Below are 20,784 nucleotides of genomic sequence, written 5' to 3'. Positions count from 1 at the left end.
GAACCCCTTACTAGAAACAAGTAAGTTAGATATGCCGCTTCAATCTAATCTCCACTCGTAAAATAGTAATTTCAGTACCCTGTCAGGTCTTCAATTTTTCACGAAAGCAACAATCATCTACAGTCACAGTGACTGCCTCCATGTTTTCCCCTAAAAACTAAAACCATATAGATGAAAATCTGTTGCTCTTAAGTGCGATTAGCTGTGATCATCTAATCCCTGGCTGCACAACTCTATTTAAAGAGCATAGCTGCTAATCCCATCAGATTATACCTGACCAACTCCACAAAATCACCCAATTAATTCTCTTAAGACTGGCTAAAAAAGCCTGTCTTTCTGGGAAAAAAACAACAAAAAACTAATAAATTGTGTTAAAAACTCTGACCCATTTCTAGAGTCCTAATCTCATGTTTAATCCCACACAGGGAAGCAGGCTGGATCAATAGCTGGGCATTTGGAATGAGAGCTGGCAGTCTGAGCAGAGTTGTATTTGCATTTGAGTGCAAGTAAAGGCGTTGCTTTATACTAAATTATATCTAAATTTAAGATAAAGTGTGCGGGAGCTTGCTGTACATGTTTATTACTTTTTGTAAATACATATTGATTTTGAAGACTCGGTTCGAGTCCCAGAAGCAGTTGGGATGCTTAGTTTTAAGTACCTGGGCAGCCGGCTCTGCAGGCATCATTGTGCCAGATAGATCTTTGTGATATCCTTGCATGATTCGGATTTGTAAAAGCTGGTACTGCCAGCAGCTAGCAGCAGATTAGTTTGTGCCAAATATCAGTTTTATTTATTTATTTATTTTAGAAATGCCTGTTTCCATGTTTTCTTTATCTTTCATGGAATTCCAAGCAGGCAATGCCAGTTTTTGTAAAACAAGTGCTGCCTCTGAATCTGTGGAACCATTTCAGAATACCACATTAGCATCAGTTTAGTGCATAAAGTATTGATAAACACTGCAAAGACAATCAATCAAGCTGCAGCATATTAACATATCACTTTCATGTCTGTGAATGTTCTCTGTCTGATTGGTTAAATTTCACCAAATTAATCTGTTTTTTATACAGTACGAAACAACTTTAGCTTGCCATAGATTCATGCACTAAATACTGCATTTCTTATTGCTGCAAAACTAAGTACTGTAAGCATGTCTGCATGCCTCTGTTTAAGCTTGAGTCTTGTATTTGCCTTTGTTTAAACTTACAGCTCAGTATTATTTGCTTATCTCAGTCATACAAATACATGCAAGTTAACCAGAAGACATTCGTTTGTGTGTATATGGGCCATTGGAAGTGAGTCGTATTCATATTAGTAACCCATACTGCAGTCTTTGCTTGGTTGCAGTGTGCTGTGTAAAGCTGTCCACTGGTACGATGTGGAGAGAATGACTACACATAATCCTGTTGCTCATTTCTAGTGTAACAGGCCTGTTGACTTTTAGCTGTCGTTGATGCAGGTATCTCCCACTGGAAGCCTCTGACCTCTCCAGGGAGAGCTGCACAAACATGACTGCTCGATGCAACATTTGCCTTCCCATGTATTAACCTCAGTTGTTCCTTTGAATGAACAGCAAGTGAAATGCGGAGTCCAGCTCACATTTCCAGCTAACTGAGCTATTCCTCATAATTTTGTTGTTAAAATGCAAAATCTTAGATGAGTTCATTGAACGTTAGACTGGAGAAATAGATCTCAATTACTCAGATATGGCTGTGTTCGAAAAGCTAATTTCAGTTTTTCAAAGCCTAGTCAAACATTGATGATTAGTGCGCCAAGGCCAAGCTGCCTAACAACATTTTTACAATACAGTTTGACTTGTCCTTGTTTCATTCCATTCTATAATGATCATTTATAATTATTAAGCTTATTAAAGGATACAAAAATGAGATTTTGGTAGGTGTTGTCTTAAGGCAACAGATAAATTTAGCATCTTAGCTTAGCCACTTAGCAACAGTTCAGTCAAAATGTCTCAAAATCTTATGAAAATTCTCTGTGATTGTTGAAATGTTTAATTTAGTGCCACATACTATACTGTGTCATTAAAGAAAAAACACTTATGTAGACAACAGTGACACAATGTTAATTATGAAAATTATTTTAGCTTGTACGTGAAGTGTATCAAAGAAAACAGTAGTGTTAGTCTTAGCTACCTTATGAATATCTAAAAGTGAAGCTCACGAATTATAATAAATTAAAAACAATCCTTATTGCCCAGACATTTACCAAAGTTAGTACACAACAAAATCATAGACAGCCCCAATGTTAAAAAAATCGCATATTAGCTTATTCAAACATATTCATTTACATAAAGGATAAAAAAGCCTATGTAATCTTTTCAAGTCAAGAAATAAACACAAACCCAACTCACCTATCAATAAACTGGTAAACAATACGATGTTAGATAATCTTACTTTCTTACTGGCATGCCTTTAAAATGAGTTTAAAAAGTTTAAATCTGAAGTCAGTGGGAAATACACACATAACATTTAGCAACTTAGCATGCTAAAATTAGCCAATTAGCAAAAAAGTCTCAAAGTCTTAAAGTAACTCTGTCAACAAAATGTTTAGCCATAAGTATATGTGACAAATGTAGAGCCACAAATGCCAGCTAAATGGTGTTACAAGAGAAAAAGCTTATCTGTAAACAACACTAAAGTCAGAGTAAAACTAATATATTGCTAGCTTTTACAGAACAACATAAGTCTAATAATATAGCAGTTATGTTGGTTCTGGTCATGTTATAAATGCTTAAAAGTGAAAATCCACAAATGATTATTAATTCACATTAATTTAATATACAGTACCAGTCAAAAGTTTGGACACCCTTTTCCATTAGAGTCAATAGGAAAGGGTGTCCAAACTTTTGACTGGTAGTGTAGCTCATTACAATCATAACCTTTTAAAGACAGTCACCATGTTTACACAAAACGTTTTATATAAGTTTGTGTACAACTTCAGTATCAAGATAAAGACTTTGAAATTGGACCCTTATGAACACTTTATTGATTTCTCAGTGATATTACAGTATTCAGCCTAATACGGCAGGTTGTTAGCCTGACTGCTAACGATCGTGCTGCTTGCTTCCATATGTTGGTTCGATAAACCTACTTCTGTTTAAACTCAGCTACTGGTGCAGATCAGGGTTTTTGATTACAGACAGGCAGGTTGAAGAACGCTTGTTGTTTACCAACAGGATGCTGTGATCTAGTTTTCTTAAGCCCACCTGCAGCTGGTGGGAGAGTGAATAAAGCAGAAGCTTCAACAGTCTTTGTATTTACTGAATTCAACCTTTTTCATAATGCTTCTCTGATGTACTTCACTTACAAAGCAGTCATTCCGCTAATCTTTTTCCTTTGAACCTAATGTATGTTATCTGTGTAGGAGTTGTTTTTCTTCAAGCTTTGTCATATTCTGCAAAGAAACAGTTTACCCCACAGCGTGTGTCATTTTAGCATCGTACCTGAAGATAAAGATCTTTGTATTTTCCATATGAAAACATCCATCAAGTCAGAGGAAACTCAGATTTCTTGTGAACCTACCACAGATCCTCTAAGAAATATATCTGTCTTAAACCTGACAAAACACACACACACACACACATGCATTTTGCAAACATACAAATTTCTACATTACACTGACTGGGGAAGGGTGTGAATGTCAGAGTGTACCTGTCTAAACAGATTGTCTCTGCAGGACTGTTGGATGAGTGAGGGTTGAGAGAGGTGATCTTGGCCAGTTTCCTATGCTGTGGTTACACTGCAAAAACAGTCTGTTATTATCTTCTGGTATCGATTGTTTCAACAAGGTTTTCTTAAAGATTGGAACACTTAAATAAAGCAGACACAGCTAATCAAACCCCATTTAAAACCAGTCTTCTCATCAGACAGTATTGATCATGCGATTATCCAAATTCCATAAATGTGAGAATACTCCTGTAAGATATTTTCTGCAATGTGTAGTTTATGACCTGCATTTCTCTCTTCTTTTTTTTTTAAAGATTTACTCTATCTGCCTCATTCTCCCACATCACCGTTTCCCCCCCTCCCTGTCAGTACTTATTATCCCAATCCATCTCCTGCCAACTTTACATTACTATTTACCACTTATCATTCCCCTGCTGCCCTCCCTCTCATTACTTGCACAGCCTTTTCTACTCTCCTTGACATGCATCTGTTCCCCTTGTTCCTCTGATGCGGCCTTGTTTTGCTCTGTATTGGTTTAAGGTTCTTCCACTGGGCGGGTTAACAAGCCGGCATGATTTCATCAATGTGAATCAGTCAGCCTGATAAGATGTGACCCAGATGGGATCCTCAGCTCTTTTTATCCATCCATCCATCATGACCACCTAGCTACATAAGCTCTTGCTCAGAGTATTGCCTGTCAGCCTTCACTTGAAAGAAATGTGTCATGTATCTTCCATGTACTGTCCCATATAAGGGACTAATGGTTGTTATTCCCATCTAGCAGCCCTAGTTTCCATATGGTTCTTAATTTGTATTATTTTTGGCTATGAAATCCTGGGCAGATGTTGCAGCAGAAGCATGAACAGACATCAGCTTGCACACACAAACTCTTTAAATATTCTTTTAGGAACTTATTATGGTCAAAAATGAGTTTATCTTAACCTTAGTGAACTCTTTTGCATTTCCACTAGTATCACTTCTATATTCCCACAATAATAATTCTATAGGGACTAAAAGTGTGTTTTAGCACATACAAACGATTCTCCAGGCACACTATTATGTTGGATGTCAAACATGTTTTTGTTGCATAAAGCTATATTTTGTCTTTGTTGCCAAGATATACAGAAAAAAAAACTACTTTCATAAATGTAGATGGAGACTGTGAAGTTGACATCACACCTCATTATATTTTGGTTAATTGGGCTTCTTTATGCACCATATTGTAAGGATGATGTGTGTGCCAAGGGAGATTTTCTAACTAAGGATCCTTCTCATCTGCCTTGAGGCATGTTTTTATGCATAGATTGTAAAACCATTCTCTAAATTAATGCCTCAGTGCATTTATGCTCACTATAATTAAATCTTTTTTACAAGTTATAAATCTTTCTTTACAATGTAGTGACTTATAATATCTGCTAACTACCATCCCATAAAATAAACACACAGATTTGAAAGTTTTTATATGTGTTAAAACACTGGAGGGGATCTTGCAGATTATGAGTTTTTTTGGCATTTACACACTGGAGCATGGTCTGTGGGCTTCCTTGGATTTGTCATTTTTAAACGCACACAAAGTACATCCGCTCAGTGTGAAGACTTCGTTTACAGTGAGCAGGAATCTGACTGAATGTTGTGCATCTGGCTCATTCCAGTGTCTGGATTGTGTTGTTTATCTAGTTTCTTAGCAGCGCAATTCAATTTCTCTTGGTAAATTTACTTTTTCCCTTTCTATTTCCATCTACAACTCCCTTCTCAAGCAGATCAGACCAATGACCTTTTTTTTTTTTTTTTTAAATCAAAACTCATAATGCCAGGCACATGATCTCTGTACATCTAAAAAGTCCCATCGGGTGGTTCTATTTATACTACCTTTTAGCTGTGTTACCGATTCTCCATTCATGGGCATGCAATTGATCTACTGTACATTTGTAGAGGTGTGGATAATGGCAGTTTTCTGTAAAGTCTCCTTGAAACAAGCTTCTGTTTTGTTGTTCTGCCTCTCATCTTCTTTGTAGTCAGCATGCTCAGAGGTTAGAAATACTTAGATTGTACGCAGCTGGTCACAAAGGGAGCGGATGGACCTTCACAGACTGCTGAGAATGAGAATGATTAACATCACACAGACACTGGAAATCATCATTTACTGAACACGTAACTCCACATGACATACCTTCCTATTGTCTACACTAGCAATACATACTGATAAAGAACTCCATTTAGCATGTTGTATTCAGCATGCAGTAAATGCAATGTCTGTAATTAATTTTATGTACATTTATCTGGGCTTTTCTATTTATTGGCACCAAACACTCACACTCACTTAGTGTTCTAATGACCAATCCACAGTCGGTCACTGGTAGAATAAGTAAACCATCCAGTTTCCATTTTCTAATGACAACGTCTTAGATTTTCTGTGTAACAAACTATTTGTGGGGTTGAACTTAAAACTCAAAAATACCTCCAGTTTTTTCAGTTAAATGTTTAGTGACTCAACACACACACACACACATATATATATGTATATATATATGTATATCACTCACAAAGTTGGTTCAATACTTAATCCACTCTTTCCTGTGTAGAACAATCTCTTTTTAATTTTAGGGATGAAACTAGATATTCCCTAAACATTACTTCATTTAGTTACGTTTCTTTGTGTTTTTTATTTTCCATTTATTTTGTTTTCTTTCTGTTTTGCTTTCACATTTGTTTGTACTTTAGATCAGTGTGTGAGTACCTCACAATAACAAAAAACGCCTGTTTGAGCCCACACACTCTTTCTGTAGTACAACCATCAGGAGAATTCAGTGGAAACCCTCCCATCCTGCCTGGCACTGTAGGTTTATGTGCATGTGAGTGTGTTTTTGTGTGTGCAAAAGACTCAAAAGCAGATCTGTTGCCCTGCCATGTTCTCATATCTGATCTTGACAAGTCTTACAGTGTGAGTTCTTCAAATTTTGCCTCAAGTTAAAGTCAGGTTTGAAAACAACACACACAGCAAGTTACCAAGTCGATGAGTAGGCAAGGAATATTTTAGTGCATAGCTTTTTTTTCTTCTCAATGCAAAGAGAAAAAGCAGTGGGGGTGTCAATGCAACACTTCAGCATGGGCATTTTTCCTCAAAGCATTCAATGATGACCTGTTTAGCTACGAAGAAGTTAGATGATAGTCAGCAAATTATATGCCCTTTAACAACACCAAAGGTGAAACCACACTTCCTTTTTTTATTCTTGTCGCCAGTATATTGAATGAGTTCTCATTTCGGTTTTTCTGTGTAAAGTGACAATTGAGAGAATATTGAAAAGATTTTAACAGCTTTCGTTTATTCGTGTTAATGCCAGGAATCAGCCAAATTACATTAATTGGCTCAATAATGATTTGTCTGTGAGGATGAGGAGCATTGGTGTGTAAACTCTTGTAACAGTTCGGGCATCTCGCCTTAGCAAGCAACAAAATAAAGCGGTTGTATCTGAGAGGGTGACAGTTTGAAAGACTGGTGGCCGTTGTTGAGGTCATTGGTCTAATTACACTTCAAAAAGACTGATCTAGACTCAGCTGCAGAGGTTGTTCAGGGTTGTTCAGACGGATGAAGGGGGAAAGCTCAGAGGAAGAGGTGGAAGGCTGTGAGAGTTGTGAGAAGAGTGGACAGTGGGGAGTTATGTGAAAATAGATGGAAGATTCAGTTTAGATTTAAATGGGACACTATTACCGTGACTGGCTGCTCTGCTTTCTGCGTTACTACGCCGGCATGTTGCCCGTGCTTGACTTGATCCGTCCTGCCGTGGTCTGCCTTCACTTTGTTTGTGAGAGACAAACAGAGGGAAACTGATTTTGCTTGTTGAAGTTAGAGTATTAACCCTTGAAATTCCCAGCCAGTCTTTTGCTATTTTTTTTGTTTGCTTGTTTTTTTTTTTACCTCTTTTGTTTGTTTGTTTGTTTATGTAAAAATACACTTTTAAAGCACAGTCAGAATACACATTAGTTTTGTTCATGTCAGCCTCAGTTGTTAGATAATGAGGCTGAAATGATGTAGAGCAAATGTGGCAACAGATATAGCACCTTAAAGGCCAAAAAAAAACAAAAAAAAACAAACAAATAAATGGAATTTATTTCTAACAGAGCAAATAACACACAAATTAAGATCTGCATATCATTCTCTTAAGTCTTGGCTTTCACTAGAAAAAATATTACTGTTAAAACCATCAGTTATTTATTCTACTATTTACCTATTATCCTCATTAAACCAACTCCAACTCAGCTCATTTTTGGCGCCACTCTGTGTCAAAAATGTTTTCATTGCTTTATTCTGGTGAGGACCATTAGTTTTGTTCTTTTCAGACAGACATATAACTTTTTGTCACTTGTTGATATTTTGCTGCTCCTGATTGGACTTTACCATCAATTTAAGCTTTCTAATTGGTTAAATGTTTGACAGGACATGGCTTAATAATAATTTCAGTGTCAAAATAGAGGTTTCTTAGCAACATAATAGTGATAGCAATCTTCTTTTATTACAAAAATGTGATAAATAATAGTGTTATCATGGTGGATTTATAATATAGTCTCTGAATAAAGACTACATTTTGCAGCTGTAGTGTAAACCTCCTGGATAGGATATAAATGCCTGGAAAACATCCATAGATCACCTAAAGGGTAAGCTATTGATCACAATCTACCCCATCAAGTTACAAAGTACCTTTCCTAAGAAATTGTTGACAATATAAGTGATAGCGCCCGGTGGCGCTGGTGATCTAGCAGAGTTTTAAGGGTTAAACTTCAATCATATGCAGCAACAGTTAGTTTCAGCTGTTTTTAAAATGTTTATCCATGAAACAAATGATGCTAAAAAAAGACTGTGTTTTACATAAGACCATTTTGATCATCTTTACATCCAGTCCAATAGCATGGGATTAAGATGTGGATTTAGGAGTTGGGGGTTAGATTAACGTTGAGATTAAATTAAGGTTAAAGGTTAGTTTTGGAGGTTTTGAACACGAGGACTCCACACTGTTAACTTATCTACTTTCTGTAAATGCTGAAGTTAGTTTAGTTGCACAGTGACAGTAGATCTCAGGGTGTGCTCATGTGTGTGAGGAATGCTGGTGTGTGCTCAGGAGCGAGGTGGGTGTAGTGAGCTCTTAGGGCAGGAGCACCCAGGGGTTAACGAGTGGTGTGAGAAAAACAGGCAGGGTTTTTGGTAGGCGAGGGGGGAGGGAAGCACACACACACATACACAAATACAAAGTGGATCCCAGAGGAAGCTGAAGATGGTTTGGCCCCTGAGAGAAGGCAGTGCTTGTTGGTGTTAAAAACAGCTAAAGTGTACCAGCAGGTGTCACTCCCCAATGAGCAGATAATTAAGAAGAACAATGAAGATTAAATTCTTTTAGTATTTCTGAGATTTATAACCAGTAGATACATAAGTCCCTCAATTTTTATTTTTACACTTTTGAGATGCCAACCATTCAACTCTCTTTCTGACCCATCTAGTAGTCCCATTAGCAAGGGGTGGGTCACTAAAATGTAACTTGACAGCATTGACCCAAACACCTGCCACTTCCTACCCACACACATAAACATAGACCTGGTAGAATTTTTTTCTACCCAAAAAGCCCTTCTCACGAAAAATAGAGAAGGCAGGCAGGGATTGAGGTGGTAGTGGTGGGGGTCAGTGTGAGGAGAGACAGACAGCGTGGACTCCCTCCATTGTTCTGGCTGGATTTAAGTGATAGGCGAGGGGGGAGTTGAAGGGATAGAACCAGGATAGGATGGGAAATGGAGACCCAAACAAAGCAGTAAAGCCTCCCCATTGCTCTTCGTTCTTATAAGAATGACCAGCTCTGATAGAGCAGGGTCTAAAGTGAAAATTATATTATAACTCAGTTCAGACTGGACCCAGATTTCATCCAAAGTGGTTCCAACTTTTTAATAATAATAATCAGGTTTCCATTTACTACTGATTAAATTAAAGTGACCTTTTTAAAAGATGTGGAATATAAAAAAGTGAAATGACTGGTTTGAAGTGAGTAAACTAGGTTGAATTGTGTTGCATGAAGGTGGAAATAGTATAAGTTAAAAATTAACCAAGTCTATCAAGTCCTTCGGTTTTGCAGATTTTTTATTCACCCCTTTTGTATTCCCATCTTTTAAATTCTGATTATGAGCAGCTAATGAAACCTAGCTATTAATTATGTAAACACCAGAATAAATTACAAAAATCAAAATACTTAAATGATTCTCACCCTTAAATCTAAGTTTGTTTTTTAATAGGACTTTAATAGAACAAATTACAACTAAGCTAGAGTCAAATTATGTTGGTACTGTTTTAGAAAACAGATGTGATCAGATAGAAAGTGTCCGTTTGTGTTATTTAGTCTTTTTTTTCTACTAAAAGTAGAATCAGACAATAATGTTCATCAGTGTAGCTAGCTAGCTAGCTAGCTAACATAAAAAAGCTACACATTAGCTAAACATAACTAAAGTCAGTTCCAGCTTCTGTACAGACTGGACAACTAAAGTAAACATTTTTAGAGTTTAATCCTTCAAAGCTCTAAAATGGGGGAGCATTTAAAGACAAGATTAGGCTAAAAATGACACACATCTGCACCACATCCATGTGAATTCAGTCTCTGAGGGATTGTAGCTTGAACACATAAGAAGTTGTATACATATCCAGATGTGGTTATGAGCAAGTATGTGAGAACTGTAGCGCATAGCACAAACAATACATTTTATAATGGTGTTGAAATAATCTACACATTAATAAAACTATATTTATTTTACATTGTTCCTTATAGTTATAGATTTGAATGGCACAGTTGTGGACAAAATGAACTGAGGGAAGCAGAATCTTGTCTGGCAGCCAAAACATTTCCAAAAAGGTTCCTCTCTTTGTGTTGTTTTATAGTTGGTACAGTTTTCATCCTACAGCATGTGTGTGTTTATGAACTGCCTGTAGGTGTGTGTGTTTGTGTTGTGGTGTCTTTCCAGCTGTTCTTTACTTTTCAGTCTTCATCGTGGAGCATACAGCAGACCTCTTTGTCTGACGGTTTAGAGCAGGGTGGGAGCTGAAGAGCAGTTTTTTCATAATGGATTATTGATTGGTCTGAGAATACACTGGCTCTGCACAGTATATTTGTGTGTGTGTGTGTGTGTGTGTGTGTGTGTGTGAGTGTATGTGTGTATTTAAGACTCCATGCCATCCTTTCTGTCGCTCTCTGAGCACTGAATGTCTCCACTGTACAGAGGATAGTGAGATTTTTTTTGTAAAGTGCTCTCTGTATGTTATGCTCCATAAAGCAATGTATGTGTGTGTGTGTGTGTTGGGGGGGGGGGCGTTAAACTTTCAATGCTGCCTGTATGAAACAGTGTTAAAAGCCCACAGTGTGCGTATATAGACTTTTCAAAAGATGTGTGTGGACAACGTTAAAAGCCCCTCTGTTTTCCTTCTTGATTCCTCAGTTCTCCTGCATGTATGCATGCACTTGTGTGTTCATTCCAACACAAGCCCCACTCTTTATTTTTCCCCCCACTGTGTATTTTCTCCTTAACCTCGAACACTTGTCTCTGCGCCGCTGTGTGGGAGGGAGGCAGATCCCATCATGGCTGAAGGATGTCCCACATGAGAACGACCTACAGTCATTACCAGTGATAAGGTGACAGCGTGAGTGAGTCAGTGCGTTATGAAAGCCGAGCTCTGCACCCTTGCGTTCAGGAGATTTGTGTCATGGCAGCCTCTGAGATGATTGCCACAATGGAGGTGCTCCCTGGCCGGATGACAGTGTTTTTGTCAAAGAGGAACAAAACAGTCAGGCCTGTCATCTATCCAGGAGTATGTTTTGTGTCCAATGTGAACATCCCTCTTAAACTGCTCCAGATGTCTGTAAGCAGAATATTGCCTCTAGAGGGAGCTGTTGAGCCAACATAATCAGTGTGTAACTTTTTCTAATTGTAAGTTTTGTGTTTGTTGTTATGTCGTTGTTGCATTTTCACCATACTGTGCTTTGTTCTTAGGTTTGGTTTTGCGAGACACTAGTGTGTGAAAACAAACACAAACTGAACTGTGTAAACAGGTCCTCTGCTGGCCAACGTGTACAGTTTAACTAGGTTTGTTTAAAGATCCAGTCCAGATGTGGACCTCATGGGTTTCTGGAACTGAAATAACCAGGCTGCTTTGTGAAGTTTGCGTATGGATGGGAAAATAAAAACGGATTTCCTGCCCTTGCTCATTCTCCGCTGCTTCAAGAGTTCAGAAAGCAAAACAGAAAAGGGTGAGCATGTTCAGATGTAGGTGGTGGGTGAAAGGGTGGGAGGGGGCACTTGTTTTTGTTTCACACAGCAGTCATCAGGCCTCCATTTATTCCCAGTAACTCATGCTAGGGTAACATAAGTGGCAACATTTTCAGCTAAGGTTAGAGGTCATTGTTTATAAGGGATGATCATTTTCCTGCACATTTAAAACATGAAACAAGCGTTTTTGTTTCAATCAGAAAGCAGCCTTGAAAACACAGTTTCAGCTGCAGCCCTGCTAGTTAGACACTGCCATTTTCTACAGTTTTATCAATTCCTTCATAGTGTGTGCATGTACATGAGGTTAATTAGCTGGGAGGATGTCAAAGACAGTCAAGGTTTACAAAGTGGAAATAGTGGCTAGACGGTGGATGAATCTTTTATAGAGCTTGGAGACCTCTTCTTCTTTTTTGATGACTTCGAGGATTGGTAATCTTCTCCTTTTCTGGACAGTTTCCCCATCCCTAAGCCAATTTGTTCTTTTTTCCCCATTTTTTTTCTTTGTCTTTAGCCTCAGTGTTAGAGGAGGCTGCATTGTTTCCCTTCTGCCGTTTAATCTCATTACATTTCAATTTGTACATGTGACTGTCTGGTGGATGACAGGCTTACTGTTGAATTGTCTCAAACCCCTCCTTGCCCTCTTGACCCCTAGTTAGTGAGGCCATTTAATAGGAAATAAGGCTATTATCCCCTGTTTTAAACACCACAACTAGACGCTGAAGGAATCAGCAACAGTTTTGCTCTTAAATTCATGCTATTACCTGTTTTATTCAGGTCACTTGATATGAAGGAGTAAAGGCATTTGTGGTGACTTTGTAGCTCATTAGGGACTTTTTAGTTCTTTCAGGAAAATCTACCTCAATTTCTGGCCACCATTATGGTCGTGTTACCCCATTATTTTTCCCAAGAAAAAGTTTCTTTTGAAAAACTTTGAAATTGCAATTTAATTTTTTCTCAAATGTACCACCTATTCAGGTTATTGGAGGATAACAAAGTCTTCTACCATCAAACTGACATTAAACGGGTTGAAATAATTAGAATAATAACCTTTCTGGTCATTTTGATGACGACTAAAGTTGACTGGAAGTATTTAATTTTTGGGTTTTTTTTTTTTGTCTTTTTTTTTATAGGAGAGTATTCAGAAGAGAATTTTTTGTCCATGAATCAAACTGTAATAATTTACCAAAATCTATTATATGGAAAACAACAATTTATTTTTGGGTTTTTCTTTTTATAACAAGGAGGCAAGGCAAGTTTATTTGTATAGAACATTTCATGTACAAGACAATTCAGAGTGTGTTAAAATAAAACATTTGAAGCATTACAGATGGTGCAAAGAAAGCATTAAAAAGAAGTAAAAGGCAACAACAAATAGGAAAAATCACAATAAAATCATAAATGACATTAAATAATTAAAAGCAAAATAAAAATTAAAAGTTATCGTGCAGATTTCATGCATAGGCGCATGAGAAAACAAATGTTTTTAACCTGGATTTAAAAGTGTTTACATTTTGTGAAAGTTTAATCTCCACTGGCAGTTTGTTCCATTTGTTTGCAGCATAACAGCTAAATGCCGCTTCTCCATGTTTAGTCTGGACTCTGACCCGAGTCTTTGGATCTAAGAGCTCTGCTATGTTTATATTCTCTGAACATTTATCTTCAGTCACAGTTTGTCACAGCATTGACATCATGTCATCAAACTTGCATTTCAAGGGTTAAAATAATTTTAATAATTGCATATTTGGTACTGAAGTTGATTCAGTGATTTTAAACAAAAAAGTGAAAAAATATCAGTCGTCATTTTTCTTTTAATAGCAGTTTTTAGGAGAGGACTTTTTTGGGTAATGCCTAATGCGGTATAGATAATATGCAAGTATCTCATGTCAACTGCCTAAAAACAACTTGAGACAGTAACACACATGTCCACACTGACAGCACAGTATTCAAAAGATATAATGTTATATGATGTGTGTTTCCCTCCAGTTAGTCGTAGAATATAATCGAAAGCTAATGTAACTCTGGGATTTCATTGAAAACTGTTGAAACTGTGTACATCTGTAGTGCTACATTTACCCTCTCCAGCTTCATTGTCTGTTACATTCACAGAATAAATGTTATGCTCTACTGAAAATAACATGAAATTACAACTGAGAACTTAAGTTAGTAAAACTTGTACTTCAGATCAGATAAGAAGTAGTGTAAATTTTCATAAACATCTGCATAGACTGATTTATCTTTGCAACTGCTGGAGTTTCACTCTGCAGGCACTTCCTTGTTGGTTTAATTTCCAGACCTAAGGCTATGTCAAACTTTAATAAACAAACTTTTATAAACAGGTTGTGTGTAGTTCCCATTTGTAGTCATTGTCTTACCTTCAATATATTCTAGTCAGAGCGCTCTCAGTTTGGAGAAGTAGATGGCTTTCTGATTAGTGAGCTCACCTGCCAGGAAACGATCTAATTTCCAAACTGCGAGCGCGCTGACTGGAATCTAGAAAGTAGAGGTATGATTCATAGAACCAGCTGAATGGCATTGTTCTCCATAGAGCCGTTTTCTTAGGACTGGCGGAAATTTTGAAGTAAGGTATTTTTAAAATGCAAAACAGAAAGCAAGCCTGCCTTGGTTTTTAGAATAAAGGTCTGGTTTGAGATCTGGATTTTGAAATACACGTTGTTTCAAAGAAGTGTTAGTCCCAGTTGCTGTCCTTGCTGGAGTGGTTCTTATTCCCTGAAAGCCAGAGCATAGTAATCTTTCCAAGAAGAAGTGGGGTGAACCATTGCACCTTATTTCAATGGTCTAATTCATTCTAAAAAGATAGAGGTCTTTGGTGCAGGGTAGTCATTTTCAACACAATAGTTTTAGACATATTATTGTTCTTGCTCTAACTTCCCTCCTCCACCACCTTATCCTTTTATGATTATGATCAATTATCCGCTTGTAATTAGAGCCTGGCAGTTTCTCAGCCTATGGGCTCTGACACTTCAAGTTATAGCCTGTAATAATGTTGTCAGTTACATTTCATGTAGTCCACACACTCATGCAGGCTCTGCATGGAGATTTCTGTTCATGGTTCACAAGTTTTGCACATACAGTAAAATATGTCATTTTGACCAGTAAAGCTGCTTTAATTAGTAATGTTTTTTATTAAGCTGATAGGTAGATAAGGAAAACAAAAGTGATTCACCTTAATTCAGAAAACTGCAGCATATGTATGTAATATGTAATATGTATGACACATCCCACATAAATGTTGAAATCCCTGCATGATTTTGAGGTTTCGAAACAAAAGCAGCGACGCAGAAACTTTTGGCATAATTTTTCCAGCTACCAAACAAAATACACGTAGTGTGAAGTTAGTGAACGCTGTCAAAGTATGTTTGTCTCTGCTTATCTCGATCTCTCTCTCTCTTTCTTTCTGTCTGACTCGCTCCTCGACCCCATTCATCTCCAGTTTGAGAAATAGAGCAAAGCAAACTGTCTGAAGAGCCACTTCCTGTTGTGTACCTAAGATCCCTGTCATGTGATTGTGTCAGTTGAGGCGGGTGTGTGAGGCCAGTAAGGGGAGGGAATATGGTGGCTCTGCTGATCTTGCTGATGTGAACGCGACCCCCCCCCCCCCCAGCTCCCACACTGATTGTGTAAAGTGTCGACTCAGCCGCTGTGGCATCACAGCCCCCAGTCCTGCTGCACTGCTCAGGCACAGCACAAGCTCAGACACACATGCATGAACATAAATAGTAGTGGTGCAAAGTGCAAGTTAGAGACTTGCCAAAAGCCTACACATATGGTGAAAATCACCCAAAACTCACACATACACACACACACGTGATTCATGCTTGATTTTAAGGATGTAGTTTTTTAATTTTTCCACGGATTATGTTATGCATAAAACTTTTCATTGTAACTTACCCATTGTTGTTTTACTTGGTTATTTGTTTTAGCTAAAAAACAGCCATTTTTATGTCTCTGAAAATTAATTTAATTCTTAATTAAAACAAAACAATCAATACAACATAAGTTTCATAAGGAGCAGAAATAAGAAAATCTTATGCAATCTGCCCCTTTCACACAAATAATTAAACAAATAAGTAAAATTTAACATTAACATCATCAGAAAAGCTTGCAGATTCATCAGTTTGAAAATGTCAAGTACTTTTAAAGTATTGCACATTAACTAACATGTTCCCTGTTTTGTCTTTTTTTCTTTTTGTCACTCTGCAGGTCCACAGCTAGCTCACTGTGATATGATAGGGAAACTCTGAGATGCATAAAAACCGAAGATGAGAGAACTAGGAAAATGAGGACCAGACGTGTTGTGGATTAGCAACTCTGAAGTTCGACTGACACCATGGCGACTTGAATCTGAGTGTTTTCCTTATTCTGGCAAAGAGACATAACTATCAATTTATTTATTGCACCTGAGGCAGATTTTTGCCTGACAAAGCCAATGATACATCGCTCTTTATGAAGAGTTACTGAGTCATCCTGTGAGTTGACTTTGCTAAATCAGCTACTCTATTAGTGGCCTGTTCACTGGATGACTGGAGGTAAAAAGAATTTCAAGTGACCTGCTAAGACACAGAAGACATCCCTAGATGTACAGCTGCAGATAGCAGAAGTTTCAAGTGTTAATAAGCTTGCAAACATTGTTACACAGGGTGGTTTCATTTATACCATGAATCCCAGAGAGAGTGTGGAAGTAATGGAGACTCAGGCTGGAGGTCAGAAGGAGAAGCTGATTGGAGAGAAGGCCAGACCTGACAATGGGAATGAAATTGAGGGTGAGGATGACAAAATCCCCGGGGCTTTCAACTGCAACATATGTGGACGCAGCTTCCCTTTTCTTAGCTCTTTGTCACAGCACATGCGACGCCACACGGGTGCTCGTCCGTACAAATGCCCCTACTGCGACCACAGGGCCTCTCAGAAGGGCAACCTTAAAGTCCACATCCGCAGCCACAAACTGGACACGCTGTCTTCTCACCACTCCAATGACGATGAAGAGGGTGGGGCCGAGGAAGAGGAGATGAGGGTTTCGGAGGGTCTCGATGGAGGCACCAGTCCAACTAAGAGCAGCTCTGCCTGTAACAAGATGATCAATGGGGATACTAGTGAGGACAGTCGGAGGAAAGTGCCTGCACGGAGCATGAAAAGGGAAAAATCTGTCACCACCCAGAGGCCTTACATTTGCCGTCTGTGTGGCTATGAAGCCCAGCGGGAAGACCAGCTCCTCAGTCACATAGAAAAGGTCCACATAACGGCAGATGCAGAAGATGAAACTGTTACTGTTAAAGAAGAGATTGTGACTGAGTCGGAACCCATCCAGCCCCAGAACGATGGCACATTCCCATGCGAGACCTGTGGCCAGGTCTTCACACAAGCCTGGTTTTTGAAGTCACACATGAAAAAACACGCGGGAATACTGGACCACTGCTGTCGAATTTGTGGGAGACGGTTCCGAGAAGCCTGGTTCCTCAAATCTCACATGAAAACGCACAACACCAAATCCAGGTCTCGGTCAAAAGCAGATCCTTCTGAGCATCCGGCCACCATCAATGATGTAGCCCAGGGTCCCGATCTAGTTTCTGCATCTGTTACATCTGTTTATCAGATGTGTTCAAAATGTGGGAACCTTTTCCACAGCAAAGAAAGCCTGAGAGCCCATGACAAAGTTCACAGTCTCAATTATGGTAGGAAATCCCCAATCCAGTCCAAGCCTAGTGGTGACGAGGACTCACCAGCTGCTAAGAGACGTTTCCTCGACTACTTAAACCTCCAGTCTGTGGAGGGCAAGAGCCTGGATGAAGTGGAAGAAAAAGAGAAAAAGATTTTAGGTAAAAAAATCCCAGAGCTAGATCCAGTTTGCAGCTACCAGGCCTGGCAATTAGCCACTAAAGGAAGGGTTGTGGAGCCCGTTGAGCCTAGTTACAAAGCCTCCTATGGTGGAGGAAATCTGGGGGAGGAGACCCTCGCTGGAGCTGCTGTTGTCTTTGAGAAGGAGAGTAGCAGTTATGTCCTGCAAAGTCAAGAGAAGCGCAGCTCAGGCAGACGCAGCAGCTCTGGGTTGGGGAACCACACCTCGTCAGGGGACTGGACACCGGAGAGCCTCAGCGACTCAGAGTACCGACCCTCATGTCGTCAAGACCGACGACGATCATCCCAGTCGCAAGCTTCCTCCAAGTGTAATGAGTGCTTTGAGTGTGGGAAGATGTTTCGCAGTCGTCACCAGATGATTGTCCACCAGCGGGTCCACAGGAAGGATGGAGGCAGGGCATCTGTGGGAGAGAAAGAAAGAACCACAAGAGATGACCGATGGGGTTCCAACAGTGATCCAGACTCTGGCTCCCCCAGCCGACCCAGCACTCCAGGGTATGGAGATTCTCCACCTGCCTCCACCCTTGGACATCAAGCCTCGGAGATGGGTTCTTCAAACTCTGGAGAGCTTTCAGGTTAGTAAACAGCTTCCATTGTTGGAAGCTTTACCCCTTTGCATCTTAAAGAAATATTATATGGGGAATGAAGAACTCATTTTAACTTTGGTTAGAAATAAAAATGGAAATTGTGGCTTACTTCAGTATATTAATCATTCAGACACACACGTACTGCACAGCTGTGAAAACGTACACTTTTATTTAATTAAAAAACATTTGTTCCTTACCTAATCTTAAAATGAGGTGAACTAAACACAACATATCCCCTTAAACACCTCATACCAGCTTTCAAGCATGGTAGGGGAAGGTTGATGATTTGGGCCTGTTTTTCAACAACAGGACCTGAGTATCTTGCAGTTATTGAGTCAACCATAAAGTCCTCTGTATACCAAAGTATTCTAGAGTTAAATATGAGGCCATCTATTTGCCCCCTAAAGCTTGGCTGAAACTGAGTCACTCAACCCAATAACAATTCCAAACGATGCAGCAAATCCCGGGGATCAGGGACCTTAATAAAGCTCTGCATAAATAAAAGCAGCAAAATTTCAATTACCTACTTTTAAGTAATTGCTATGAAAGGGTTTTTTACAAGCTCGATACTGTTGTCTCCCTGTAGTAAAGATCTGCTGATGAGATGAGCTTTGTGAAGGAGCAGCTCCTCATTTCATCACTCTGTGGAGTGGGAAGTGGAGCCACCATGTGGTAAAATGTCCAAATTACATCAGTGGGGATAGCATTTTGTTTACAAATGCAATACAATTAAGTGGATAAACTTCCACTGTTACTGGCAAATTTCTTCAATACCAGTGTCATCAAAAATATGACACATGATTTCTTTTAATGATTAAACGAAATGTTAATCCTGTCAAAGGAATGTCAGCAGTGCAAAAGGGCATTGTTGGGATTCCGATCATTTTTTCACCTCCACAACCAATAAACACTGCAGAGAGAGAGAGAGAGAGAGAGACAGAGAGAGCGAGAGAGAGAGAGGAAAAAAGAGAACCAACAATGCATAAGCAAAACACCCATGATCATGAGTGAAATATATCAAAGGAGGATTCCCTGAAGAGCAGCCCTTTGTTCTTACAAACTAACTGAAGGAACAGGTCAGGATAGAGGATAGCAAAGAAATATAGTGATTGTTTCCATTCTTCCCAGTTTGCACAGATTCAAAAATAGCAGCAACATTTCTTCAGGCCTGATCGAGCTGTGTGCTATTTCAGGTCTTCCTGTCTCAGGAAACTCCCCTCACCCCCCATATCTGTGTGTGAATATGTTTTTTTCTACTCTCTTTTTATGCTAGCCACACAAAATGTTTCCTTGAACTCAGTAATGTTGTTTATGGTTTGACAGCCAGTTATTGTAATAAGCCTTGTAATCAAAGCAGCTTCTTTTCTAGTTGTAAATAAAGTGAAACAAACACATTATGTTCACCAAGGACACCCTGGCGTCTGCTTTCTGTAATTGTATTTGAGGCTTATTGTATCTGATAAGACTTTAAAGCATATTAGAAATACTCAATGTTGATAAAGTTTATTGATTACAGTGAAAAAAGTATCTTGAAAAAGAGCAATTCAGCATTTACCCAAAGGATAATCTTGTCAAGATGAAAAGGCCTTTATCCATCCGGCCAATTCCCCCCCCCCCTCGACTCTTTCCTAATCTCTGAGGTTGCCTCCTGTGACACTTCCACTGTCACTCATCCACTCTTCTTACCACTGAGGCGGCCAGGCTGCCTGATGTCTGAGGGACTAGTTATTTATAGTGTCACCTCCCAATGGAGAGGGGGTGCATGCAGTGGGGACGCACTCAGAGGACACTCCCAAATACTCTGATGTAACTAAGCTTCTTTAGGGGGATGCAAAGGATATAAATTGGCTTCAAAACTGGTCTTTTATTTTTCATATGGAAGGACAGTTATGTTTTGTTTACAGTTACAAACTGTAAGTCAAGTGACAGGAACTGGTTAGGGACTGAATAATGAAATGATCAGCTTGGTTAGCAGAGCTTATTATTTTGCCACCCTGCCTGGTTGCTCAAAAAGCCTTCACCTTGGCAGAGTCTGAGCTGTTAGTGTTGGCCGGTTTTGCCAACAGGAAGCCGAATGAAAAACAGATGGTATGTTACTGGTGTTGCTGTGAAAATGAGGAAGCGTTGTGGGGAGCAGAAAAATGTGCAACTCACTCCTTAGTAAAAAAAAAAGAAAAAAAAAAAGAGAAAAGCAAATATAAACAATTTAACCACTGTGTGTAAAGTAGGAGGGAAAACAGAAGAAAACAAACTAAATAAAATAAAGATAAATAAAGAAGTTGTAATTAAGGTATTGATATATATATACCACTAGAAGTGATATTCCTATTTATTACTGATATTAATGCTTTTT

General features: G+C 38.9%; 1 protein-coding gene across 3 annotated transcripts in view; it reads left to right on the top strand.

Moving 5' to 3' along the window:
• LOC121642020 (zinc finger protein 516-like) overlaps positions 1-20,784 on the top strand; it is a 43,396-nt gene that overhangs the window by 11,120 nt on the left and 11,492 nt on the right. For all 3 annotated transcript variants that reach the window (XM_041988476.1, XM_041988477.1, XM_041988478.1), the window contains exon 2: positions 16,192-18,419. In XM_041988476.1, the coding sequence (XP_041844410.1) occupies positions 16,646-18,419 (1,774 nt within the window). In that variant the 5' untranslated portion in view covers positions 16,192-16,645. The remainder of the gene's footprint in view (positions 1-16,191; positions 18,420-20,784) is intronic.

Source organism: Melanotaenia boesemani, chromosome 6, assembly GCF_017639745.1.
Source record: "Melanotaenia boesemani isolate fMelBoe1 chromosome 6, fMelBoe1.pri, whole genome shotgun sequence".
NCBI lineage: Eukaryota > Metazoa > Chordata > Actinopteri > Atheriniformes > Melanotaeniidae > Melanotaenia > Melanotaenia boesemani.
The sequence above is the reverse complement of the archived record's forward strand: the minus strand, read 5'-3'. Positions and strand labels throughout refer to the sequence as shown.